Genomic DNA, 12,500 nt, shown 5'->3' with positions numbered 1-12,500 from the left:
TGTCAAATAGAGAGAGAGAGAGAGAGAGAGAGAGAGAGAGAGAGAGAGAGAGAGAGAGAGAGATATATTATACAAAATATATTTATATATATATATATATATATATATATATATATATATATATATATATATATAATATATATATATATATATATATATATATATATATATATATATATATATATATATATATATATATATATATATATATATATATATATATATATATATATATATATATATATATATATACCGGGAGTAACCCACGGACCTGGCAAACGGGAGTCAAGAGCTGTACCATGATCACATAAATAACAATTTCCTTATATAGAGTCAAGCTCAAAAAAGTCGTTGACGTTCCGATTTTACTACGGATTTGGGGTGAGGCTGTTAGCCCCACATCCCCGCCCAAAGCTTGATCTCAGAAAGGGGAATCTATGTACCAACAACATCTACAGTTTCTTTTCGGTTACCCATCCAAGCAACGACCAAAACAGCTGTGAGTGAAAAATACCTTAAATTAAAAAACATTAAATACTTTAAATTTAAGTCTTAGGTAATTTTAACACTGATAAAATGCCAGTTTCGAGGTGGTCCCTTAAAGTCAAAATCAGCCCGACTACTAATACTGAACTTAAAGGAACATAATTTTTTAAATACTTTATATATTAATTTCAACATCAGAATTTTATAGAAGAGACTATTTTTAATGGATGCTTCGTAAAAGTCTGAAAACCCAAGTGTAATGCATATAAAAATGTAAAAAAAAATACATTAGTAAAATTCCAAAACCTGGAGGGAATATCATTAAATAATGAGAACTTGCTTGAATATCATTCAAGGGATGTTAAGATGATTCTGACAGGATATACAGGTTTTGTGAAGGTACAGCGAGTGTACATAAATACATACACATATACACACATATTTACATATTCATGTGCGTATGTGCAATTATACACTACGAAGGCCCAAGCTTTCATTTTTAATAAAACACTTATATATATCCTTGGGTATAGAAATTTTTCTCGACGACTCTCACCATTTTATTCTACTGCGAAACTAGAAAAAAACTAAAAAAAAGCTTTTTGAGAGAGAGAGAGAGAGAGATCATTGGAATAAACATTTTTCTAGACAGCAAGTGTCATTTCAGTCTACTGCAAAACAAAAAAAGATAATGCTTGAGAGAGAAAGAGAGAGAGAGAGAGAGAGAGAGAGAGACTATTTAACGTAGAACATCAAGCGATCTTCAAATAACCAGACAATCTGAAGTGTCCAACACGTTCTTATCTACTGCCCTCTATGCAAATGAGGATGCAGTTGGTCACCACCTATTTGCGTCAAGAATTCGCACGAGGACCATCGCGTCAAATCGAACGCACCCAAGTTGGTGTTTTTATGATACTCAGATATTCATGGAAAGGACATCAAATTCTCCCTCTCGTTCCCTCTCCATACCCTGAAAGAATCTGCACACCTCCTCCTCCACCTCCTCCTCCTTCCTGTCCCGAAAGAATCCGGCCCCTCCTGCGTTTTCAAACACTCTTTTTGAAAGGATAAAACTCCCATTTTCTTTTGCTTTAAAAAAATAGTTGAGGGTCAGATGACATTCCAACAGCAAACATTCTTGGGAGGGATCTCTCCCTTCACTCTTTCTAGAAATACGTGAGCGTCATATATATATATATATATATATATATATATATATATATATATATATATATATATATATATATATATATATATATATATATATATATATATATATATATATATATATATAACATATAGAAACTTTTGTCTTCAGTAACAATGTCTCAACTTAAACAAAAAGACAAAACAGAAAAATCAAGAAATAACATACATTTAAAAATCGACATAACCACAAATCCAAGCTTTAAAATACCTCTGCTCTTAGGAGAGAGAGAGAGAGAGAGAGAGAGAGAGAGAGAGAGAGAGAGAGAGAGAGAGAGAGAGAGTTAATGAAACATTTGTTTTCAGTAACAATGTCTCAACTAAAAAAAGAAAAAAATCAAAATCAAGAAATAACTTAAATTTAAAAATCGACATAACCACAAATCCAAGCTTTAAAATACCTCTGCTCTTAGGAGAGAGAGAGAGAGAGAGAGAGAGAGAGAGAGAGAGAGAGAGAGAGAGAGAGAGAGAGAGAGAGAGAGAGAGAGAGAGAGAAGAGAAAAGCCACGCAGTAAAAGAATCGTTTCCTAATATCAAGTGACTAAACTCTCGTCAGCCGCTCCAACAGTGGCTGTTAGCGCTGCTACTGCTACTGATGCTTCGGCAAGCTGCTCTTGCTTTTGTGCTTCTTCCCCTTGCTACCTGTCCCACTCTTGTTTCTTGCGCTGGTTATGCTCTTTGTTATGTTCCTGTTACTTGTTTTCCAAATGCTACTTGTCCTGCTCTGGTTTCTTGTGCTAGTTCTGCTTCGTGATTTTCCTGTTACTTGTATTCTAAATGCTACTTATGCTACTGAAGCTCCTAATGTTCCTGTTACTTGTTTTCCAAATGCTACTTGAGTTACCGATGCTCCTATGTTCCTGTTACCTGTATTCCAATGCTACCTGAGTTACCCATGCTCCTTATGTTCCTGGTACTTGTATTCCAATACTACTTGTGCTACGCCTACTTCTTGTTACGTCCCTGTTACCTGTTTTCCAAATGTTACTACTTGTGCTGCTCCCTGTTTCTTACGTTCCTGTTGCTTATTTTCCAAATGCTACTTGTTCTACTCTTGCTTCTTGTTATGTTTATGTTCCTAGTATTCAAAATAATGATACTTTTGCGGTTTCCTGTGTCTTATATTCCCGCTACTTCTTTTCCAAATGCTACTTGTGCTGTTCCCTGTGTCTTCTGTTCCTGTTACTTGTTTTCCAAATGCTACTCTGGCGTCTTGGTATGCCCCTGTTCCTTGTATTCCAAATGCTACTACTCGTGCTGCTCCAGGGATGGAATAGGAATATTCCAACCCGGAATTACATGGGAGAGAAGGAAGTCATGGCTACGTATGTCGTAACATCAATGGTTGATGAGAGAGAGAGAGAGAGAGAGAGAGAGAGAGAGAGAGAGAGAGAGAGAGAGAGAGAATCGTTACACTTTTCCTTTTCCCTAAAGGTCTGGAAAGTCTAATATCAAGACCAAATTCAGAACCACAATGATAACTTTGAGGTTATACATTTCTCGCTTTTTTATTGGAGCAAATAAATGAAGTTCTACTTCCCCACTAAAAGATATGAGAGGTCGAATGGGTATACCATCTGGAGCAATTCCGAAGGTGACGATATCAATTCTTTTACGGTAATTCAATTTCATATACTTCTGCTCCTTCAGAGAGAGAGAGAGAGAGAGAGAGAGAGAGAGAGAGAGAGAGAGAGAGAGAGAGAGAGAGATTCTGGAGAGAGAGAGATTAAATTCTGAAACTGGAGAGAGAGAGAGAGAGAGAGAGAGAGAGAGAGAGAGAGAGAGAGAGAGAGAGAGAGAGAGAGAGAGATTGATTCTGGAGAAGGAGAGAAATTATTCTCCCTCTTTAGAGAGAGAGAGAGAAAGAGAGAGAGAAATTCTGGAGAAGGAGAGAAATTATTCTCCCTCTTTAGAGAGAGAGAGAGAGAGAGAGAGAGAGAGAGAGAGAGAGAGAGAGAGAGAGAGAGAGAGAGAGAGAATTCTGTGTGTGTGTATTATGTATTTTCATTCTTTTCCTCTTATTTATTTCCTTATTATGTCTTCTTCAATACTTCCTACCGTTATCATCTTTTACCCCTCTCTTTACTTTACTGAATGGAATTTTTATTCAACAAGCACTGAACGGACTCAACATCATCATCATCTTGAGGTAGCCTTTTCAAAAATACGTTGAGCCACGAATTATGTTTCCTTAAGAACTCTACTCGCTTGCCATAATAATACAGCATCTTAAATTGAACATCAAGCAACTTTACGATCCAAGCAATTTTCTTTCGTATACATTATAAAAGCCCGCTTTCTGCACCGACGTAAACCTGCTTATATATCTTTCTTTATTCTTTAATATTCCTTTACGTCAATGTTTAACTGTTGCAAGATTACTTACTATCTCTTAATGAATAAGTCCATAAATTGAATTCAGATTTCTGAATTGGGTGACCACATTTTGAAATTAAATTGACAACCGATTTTATTTCAGGTTCAAGATTTTTTTTTCTTGTATTTTTAAATATAAAGTAACGCATGTCTTTAGGTTATTTCCCATGAAGCGATTACCAGCTTTTAAAAACTAACGGAACTATAAAGAAAGTAAAAATTATACATAACCATTGGATGGCGCTATGTTGAACTGTCAATTACCACGTATAACAAGTTAAAGAATATGTCAGAAAACGCTCTTTTTTTAACATTAAATCATTTTAAATATTATGATGCTAAGAATCTTACAATATGCATATACAGATACAAGAAAAAAAAACATCTACAATTTTACCAAACGCTTAAACAACAGCGCTTTGCTGAACTGTCAATTACCATGTATAACAAGTTAAAGAATATGTCAAAAAGGCCTTTTTTTAACATTAAATCATTTTAAATATTACGATGCTAGGAATCTTACAATAAGCATATAGAGATACAAGAGAAAAAGATCTACAATTTAACTAAATACTTAAACAACAACGTTATGCTAAACTGTCAATTACCATATATAACAAATTAAAGTAAAAAAATGCCCTTTTTACATTAAATCATTTAAATATTATGATGCTAGGAATCTTACAATACGCATATACAGATACAAGAAAAACATCAACAATTTAACTAAATACTTAAACAACAGCGTTATGCTAAACTGTCAATTACCATGTATAACAAGTTAAAGAATATGTCAAAAAACGCTCCTTTTTTGCATTAAATCATTTTAAATATTATAATGCTAAGAATCTTACAATACGCATATAAAGATACAAGAAAAAAACATCTACAAGTTAACCGTAAGCCTTAAACAAAACTTAAAGCAATTTAAAGAAAGCATTCTATAAAATATAAAATATATTCCAACACGCTCGTAAAAGCGACACAACAAATCGACCCTCGCCCTATCACGGCCGGAGACAAACGGGGCTCCTGAAAAGCGCATCTCCTGCCCACTTTCCTATGAATGGGGACATGTGCCGAGGAAAGGAGCTATTCTATAGGCTGACCTGATTAATATAAGGACGGAGGTACAAAAAAAGGGGGAGGCCATTAGCCGCTAACGAAAGGAGCATAAGGAGCTTCCTTTTCCCCGTACTGGTATATTTTTTTATGGTGACCTTTCACTCTGTCCCTTTATTTATACACAATATATATATATATATATATATATATATATATATATATATATATATATATATATATATATATATATATATATATATATATTTTACACACACACATATGTATATAATATATATATATATATATATATATATATATATATATATATATATATATATATATATATATATATATATATATATTTTTACACACACTATATGTATATAATATATATATATATATATATATATATATATATATATATATATATATATATATAATTTGTTTCAAACAAAATTACGTAAATTTCACTAGCTAGGTTCAACGTATAGTAATTAACAATGTCTCCTTAGATAAAAAAAAATACAACATAATTAAAATACAATCACACTCTTTACACCGACAGTCACTTTGTAAAAAAAAAACACATTAAAATATTTTTTTAAAAATCAACTCAAATTAACTCCAGCTTCTAAATCAGTCAAAATGAATAACTAAAAAATATAACAGGATATACGCTGTAAACACGAAAAGAAATAAAATTTAACAAGAGCCACATAAATATATCAAGAGTAAAAATTAAAATACACCCCAGTTATCGAAAAGCTTCTTGCCATGTAAAAAATACGTGAAAATATAAAAAAGATACCCATAAATAAGAAAAAACAAGTAAAAAAATGCGCCGAAGTTTCTTCGGCCCAATCGAGTTTTCTGTACAGCCGCTACAGCGTATAATCAAGGCCACCGAAAATAGATCAATCTTTTGGTGGTCTCGGTATAATGCTGTATGAGCCGCGGCCAATGAAACTTTAATCACGGCCCGGTGGTGGCCTATCCTATATCGTTGCCAGAAGCAAGATTATGGCTAACTTTAACCTTAAATAAAATAAAAACTACTGAGGTTAGAGGCTGCAATTTGGTGTTTGATGATTAGAGGGCGGACAGAATAAAGTGCGGACGGACAGACAAAGCCAGTACAATAGTTTTCTTTTACGGAGAACTAAAACCACTAAAATGAAATTAAGACTAACTTGATACTCTAACCCCAGATTAACATAAATAAAAAAACTAAACTGAATAAATTAAAACTCAGCCGAGCGTCTGCGCCTAGATTCAAGATCCCCAGATGAAATTAGAAAAAAACACGAACCTGTAGAATCTTAAAAAGCTCACGATAAAACTAAGGACTTAAGAGAAAAACTTTACAAAATGAGATCCCCATAAACCCACTCCCCCCTAAAAAAAAAACCCACGCTCAACATGTAAGAAAAACCTGCACACCATAAAACAAAATCAAACCAAAATAAAACTGTAGAGCCTCACTATATAAAATCTAAAACCCTACCAATTCCTTTCAACACAGGGCCCCATAAATCCCCCCCAAAAAAAAAAAAACACACACACACAACAAATAAGAAAAACCAAAATCAAACAAAAAATATAAAACACTGACTCTCCATTACCCAAATGAATCCTTGTGTATCTTAAAAAAAAAATACTCAAAATCTAAACCCCTGCCCCCCCAAAAAAGACACACAAAGAAAAACCTAAACAAAACCAAACCAAAATAAAAACATGGAGCCTCCATTACCCAAATTCAATTTTCTATATCTTAAAAAACTTACAATAAAACCCAAAAACATAAAAACCAAGCCTTTATAACAAGTCTCCCCCATAAACCCAACTTTTCCTTCCTCCCCCCCCCAAAAAAAACACAGAAAAAAACCCACCGACCCTCCATTACCCAAATGAACCCTTGTGTACGTCATGTACTCACCATTCATCCCGCGGATCGGGGAGCGTCCGGTGAACAGATATCATATCGGAGACGTATTGATTGAAGGCGTTGTTCTTCCAGCCTTCGTCCACCAGCTTCTTCGTCTCAGGGTCAAGGTCCTTCGGCAGGATGACGGGCTTGCCCATCTCCCCGGGCCCGTTGGGCTCCTGCGGGGGCAGCAGCACCCTGTCCTGGTGGTGGATCTGCCGGGGAAGAAGTAGGTTAAGGGCTGGTCGTGATTGTGGGTGACGCAACAAGGTCTTTCGTAAAGAAAATGTGATTTATGCGACGTCAAGAAAATGTATATAATTTATTTTACGTGAAGAAAATGTAATTTACATAAGAAAATGTAATTTATATAGTGAAGAAAATGTAATTTATGTGAAGTAGAAAAAAAATAATTTATAGGAAGTGAAGAAAATGTAATTTACAGGAAGCGATGAAAATATAATTTACATAACGTGAAGAAAACTTAATTTATATAACAAAATGTGAATCACATCACAAGAAAATGTAATTTATATGACGTCAAGAAAATGTACTTATACGACGTCAAGAAAATGTTATTAACATGACATAAAGAAAATGCAATTTTACATTAAGTCAAGAGAATGTAATTTACATGAAGCCAAGAAAATGTAATTTACATGACGTCCAAAAAATGTAATTTACATGAAGTCAAGAAAATTAAATTCATATGACGTTAAGAAAATGTAATTTATATGACAAAGAAAATGCAACTTTACATGAAGTCAGAAAATATAATTTACATGAAGTCAAGAAAATGTAATTTACATGATGTCAAGAAAATGTAATTTACATGATGTCAAGTAAATGTAATTTACATGATGTAAAAAATGCAATTTTACATTAAGTCAAGAAAATATAATCTATGCGATATCAAGAAAATGTAGTTTACATGAAGCCAAGAAAATGTAATTTTACATAATGTCAAGAAAATGTAATTTACATGAAGTCAAGAAAATGTAATTTATTTGACGTACAGAAAATGTAATTTATATGACGTACTTGTTTTCATATTGAAATTTACACAGACTGGACATCACAATTAAGGGAGGAAGAAAAGAATAGGCCTTCATTATCATCATCATTATTACCATCATTATTTTTTATTATCATCATTTTTTTTGAAGGACCACTACAGGCCCTCATTCGGCTAAACACTATGGGACCTTTTTTTTATAATATTTTTATATAAAATTCCTCGGCATAAATGTTTTTGAACAGCTGTCTAAAAACAACTTGAAATATTCTCAAGATATAAAAACAATATCTTAAATCCAATGAAATATTGCATACATCAACATACTTATTCTTCCTCGTGGATGTAATGATAAAAATGTATCAATAATATATTAAAGTAATAAAAATAATAAAATTTCTAATTAATACATGACGCTTGAGAGCTACTCAAGGATTCAGGAGAAAATTAATAAACCAAAATATCAAATTATTATTATTATTATTATTATTATTATTATTATTATTATTATTATTATTATTATTATTATTATTATTATTCAGCAGAGGAGCCCCATTAATCTGGAACAGGCCTACAGGGGCCAATAACTAGAAATTTAAGCTTCAAAAAATATGGTATTCATTCAGAGAAATTACAGAATGTGATGGGAAATACATAATGAAGAAAAATACATAAATACAACAAAAAGGCATTCATTCAGAGAAATTACAGAAAATGACAGGAAATAGAGAAAGAAAGGAAATAGAGAAAGAAAGGAAATACATAAACACAATAAAAATTCCTGGGACAAGAAACGACAAATGAGACTGCATTCGACTTTTTCCAATCACTGAGATAAATAACATAAAAACTAATCAGTCCTAATTAAGGGAATGTCATTAAAACCTTCCGCTTCGTATCAGTCACGTCGAGATTACCTACCAATATTCAGACGCTTTAGAGTTCTGCAGGTTAATTAACAGTTTATTGTCGCAGGCCAATTTTAGATTGCTGTGAATAAAATATTTACATGTGACAAATAAATAAATTATATATACTGTATATATATATATATATATATATATATATATATATATATATATATATATATATATATATATATATATATATATATATATACAGAGAGAGAGAGAGAGAGAGAGAGAGAGAGAGAGAGAGAGAGAGAGAGAGATATAAAAAACATAAGTAGATAGCCAGTTTATGTGTTTTTCATGTGTTTCCATTAAGAGCAAGTAATAGTCTCTCTCTCTCTCTCTCTCTCTCTCTCTCTCTCTCTCTCTCTCTCTCTCTCTCTCTCTCTCTCCTCCCCTTTGGCTGTATGCATGTGTTCTTAATGATAACTCAGCTGGGTAGACGAAGTTAATCTACTGCCTACTCGAAATTCCTAGCCATTATTAATTACGGTCGATAGACTTTCCTTTAAGAAAAGGCCTTTTCTTAAACACTGAAGTAGGGCCTTTTCTTACACTTTTAAGTAAGGCCTGTTCTTAAACACTGAAGTAAGGCCTCTTCTGACACATTTAAGTAAGTCCTTTCCTTAAACATTTAAGTAAGGTCTTTTCTTAAAAATATAAGTGGGGCCTTTTCTTAAACATTTAAGTATGCCGTTTTCTTAAAAATTTAAGTAGGGCCTTTTCTTAAACATTTAAGTGAGGCCTTTTCTTAAACTTCTCAGTACCGTAGGGCCTCTTCTTAAACATTTAAGTAAGGCCTTTTCTTAAACATTTAAGTGAGGCCTTTTCTTAAACATTTAAGTGAGGCCTTTTCTTAAACATTTAAGTGAGGCCTTTTCTTAAACATTTAAGTAAGGCCTTTTCTTAAACTTTTGAGTAAGGCCTTTTCTTGATCATACGCACAAGTATACAGCAATCGCTATGTATTTTTATTAGCGTTATTCAAATCCTGGTCCTATTGACGTCGGTAATACTAATACCCTCTTTTATTTTTAAATTTCAAAGTAATTCTATAGCCACAATGACTTGCCAACTCCTCTACTTCCAACTATTTTTGGCTATACTTTGGCCACTGGAAGCCTTGAAATCCTAAAAGGACATGACTGAAGAAATTCTACTACCCAGGCGAGATCCGAACCCAAGCTGAAAATACCGGTCCTACTGAATGCATTCTGGGTAATTCTATTCCTTGCAATTCCCTGGTCTAAGGCATTCAATCTCAAAATTGCAGACTATATCAAGCTTTCTTCGAATTTCTTTTCTCTGATTATTAGTAATTCTCTTTTCTCGAGCATTGCACTGCGTATGGCTAAAAAATTTATTCTCGAATATACCACGAAGCACAATTATCCTGGATTCTTTCATATTTAAAAAGCTGAGAGAAACCTTGCCTTCTTGAAAAGTTCAAAATGTGCATTACCCCACACAGCCAATATAACTCAACCATTTTTATCTCTCCGACCGCATACCAATTTACCAAGCATAATTCGACTTGGCTTGGCTAGCTGCTCCACAAGTATATTATAATTCCACATTCAGTTGCGTGATTTTGCTCCTTACAGCAATACAGTGCAAGCTATTAAATTTTGACAATTCAATTATGCTTCAACACGGCAGCAGCTGAATTCTCCTTCCACAATTCACTCCCCGTCCAAGCACGCCTTGTTACCTTTCGATAATTCGATTTTCAATTTGCTGAAGTCATAGCATGAGTTTCTCTCTCTCTCTCTCACTTAGTGAAGTCATGTTTCTTTCTGTTCCCAACAAAGCAGTTTTTTCCCGTGTCTACAACGATGTAGCATATCAAGTTAATTCGACTCTCTCTCTCTCTCTCTCTCTCTCTCTCTCTCTCTCTACGCTGAAGTATATCCAATTAACTTCTAAGTCTACAGTGAAGCTAAATCAACAATTTTCTATGTAATTAATCTTACAGCCTGCACTTCATTACAGTTAATTCAGGCAAACTTATCTTCCATCCGCGAAAGGAGCCTAAGTATTACCACTGACCCCAAAATTTATCTGGCCGACTTATTTTCCTATAATACGACCACTTCAACTTTGAAATCTATAACCCAAATCTATAACCCTTGAATACAAGGTTCGGTTGTTTACTGATTTAATTCCACCAACAGTCGTCAAAACAACTAACTGTTGCTTTCCCTTTTGCTCTCTGCCAAACACTGGTGAACAAGTTACGAGAATGTTCAGACCAAAGAACATTGCCGATCATGCTGTCCAGCTGAGGTCTTGTGCCATAGGTGATCTTGCTTTAAATCATTCTACCTTCTGCTCACCTGCTTTATAAACACCAGTCTAAACACTTATTTGCATCTGAATTGAAATTCATGATGTGCATTAACTATTCAGGAGCTTAGGCCAGCTTTTGTTAGAGAATTAATATATGAAAGTTAGATCAAGTTACTCACAGGTAATTCATGAGAAAATTATCACCATGGCATTATTTCAATCGCATGCACCGTGCTGAACATTACAAACAAAAGTGAAAATAAACGAACGTGAACTCAAAAAAAAAAAAAAAAGAAGAAGAAGAAGAAGAAGAAAAAGAAGAAGAAGAAGAAGAAAGAAGAAGAAGAAGAAGAAGAAGAGTACAAATCTGATAAACTTACGAGGAAATGATGTGCAAAGTTTACCAATATCTTTTCGTTTTGGGATAAAATTTACGGCGCAGAACTTATCAAAATTATATATAGCCAAGGATTCTGACCTATCACCGTCTTCAAAATATAAATAACCCCACATAATTGTGAGAAATCAGTGACAGTCTACCTTTATAATCGGTCTCATACAATACGCTCTAAGGGCGAGAGCAAAAGTACTGGCACAAGGCCACCTGAAATCTAACGATACCAGTGACGTCACCAAGAAAAATGGATCCCATTACCCACATTACCTTTATGTTTCATTGTTTCCTCATTTGCTTATCAATGAACAAGGTCACGAAATAAGTATATAATGAGCAATAAAGCGATAAACAAGGCAAATAATTCCTCGTATCCCAAACAAAGGCAAAACATTCCGAAACGAATTTGCCCTCGTTAACTGCATAACCTGAACACACAAACCATGCGAAGTTAGGCAATTACGCCTACACGAGAGAGAGAGAGAGAGAGAGAGAGAGAGAGAGAGAGAGAGAGAGAGAAGGAAGGAAGCCGGGGCCGTATGCAAACAAGAAAATTGCATTTGTGTTAGAGAGCCCGTCGTTAAGCGTTCCACAATGGATTCATACTAATGCCTGTATTTCCTAAGGAGTAGTGGTAGAATGGGCGGGTGGGTGGGGGCTGGTGGTTCCCCCCTTCCCCCCTAGCGAAGTAGAGAGGCTCATTATGGAAAAGCATTGTGTGCATAAACTGGACTTTGTACAACGACCATCTCTGTACTTTGGGACAACTTGCGTCGTTATCCCGTGGGGGAAGTTTGCGAATAAATTGTTACTGGAGGTTATCATTATCTC

General features: G+C 34.1%; 1 protein-coding gene across 23 annotated transcripts in view; it reads right to left on the bottom strand.

The window, feature by feature from the left end:
- The window catches only part of LOC136853022 (putative polypeptide N-acetylgalactosaminyltransferase 9), a 344,125-nt gene that overhangs the window by 167,958 nt on the left and 163,667 nt on the right, over positions 1–12,500 (bottom strand). For all 23 annotated transcript variants that reach the window (XM_067128181.1, XM_067128186.1, XM_067128197.1 and 20 more), the window contains exon 3: positions 7,073–7,275. In XM_067128181.1, coding sequence (XP_066984282.1) covers positions 7,073–7,275 — 203 coding nt within the window. The remainder of the gene's footprint in view (positions 1–7,072; positions 7,276–12,500) is intronic.

The sequence above is a fragment of the Macrobrachium rosenbergii genome, chromosome 26 (genome assembly GCF_040412425.1).
Source record: "Macrobrachium rosenbergii isolate ZJJX-2024 chromosome 26, ASM4041242v1, whole genome shotgun sequence".
Lineage (NCBI taxonomy): Eukaryota > Metazoa > Arthropoda > Malacostraca > Decapoda > Palaemonidae > Macrobrachium > Macrobrachium rosenbergii.
The sequence above is the reverse complement of the archived record's forward strand: the minus strand, read 5'-3'. Positions and strand labels throughout refer to the sequence as shown.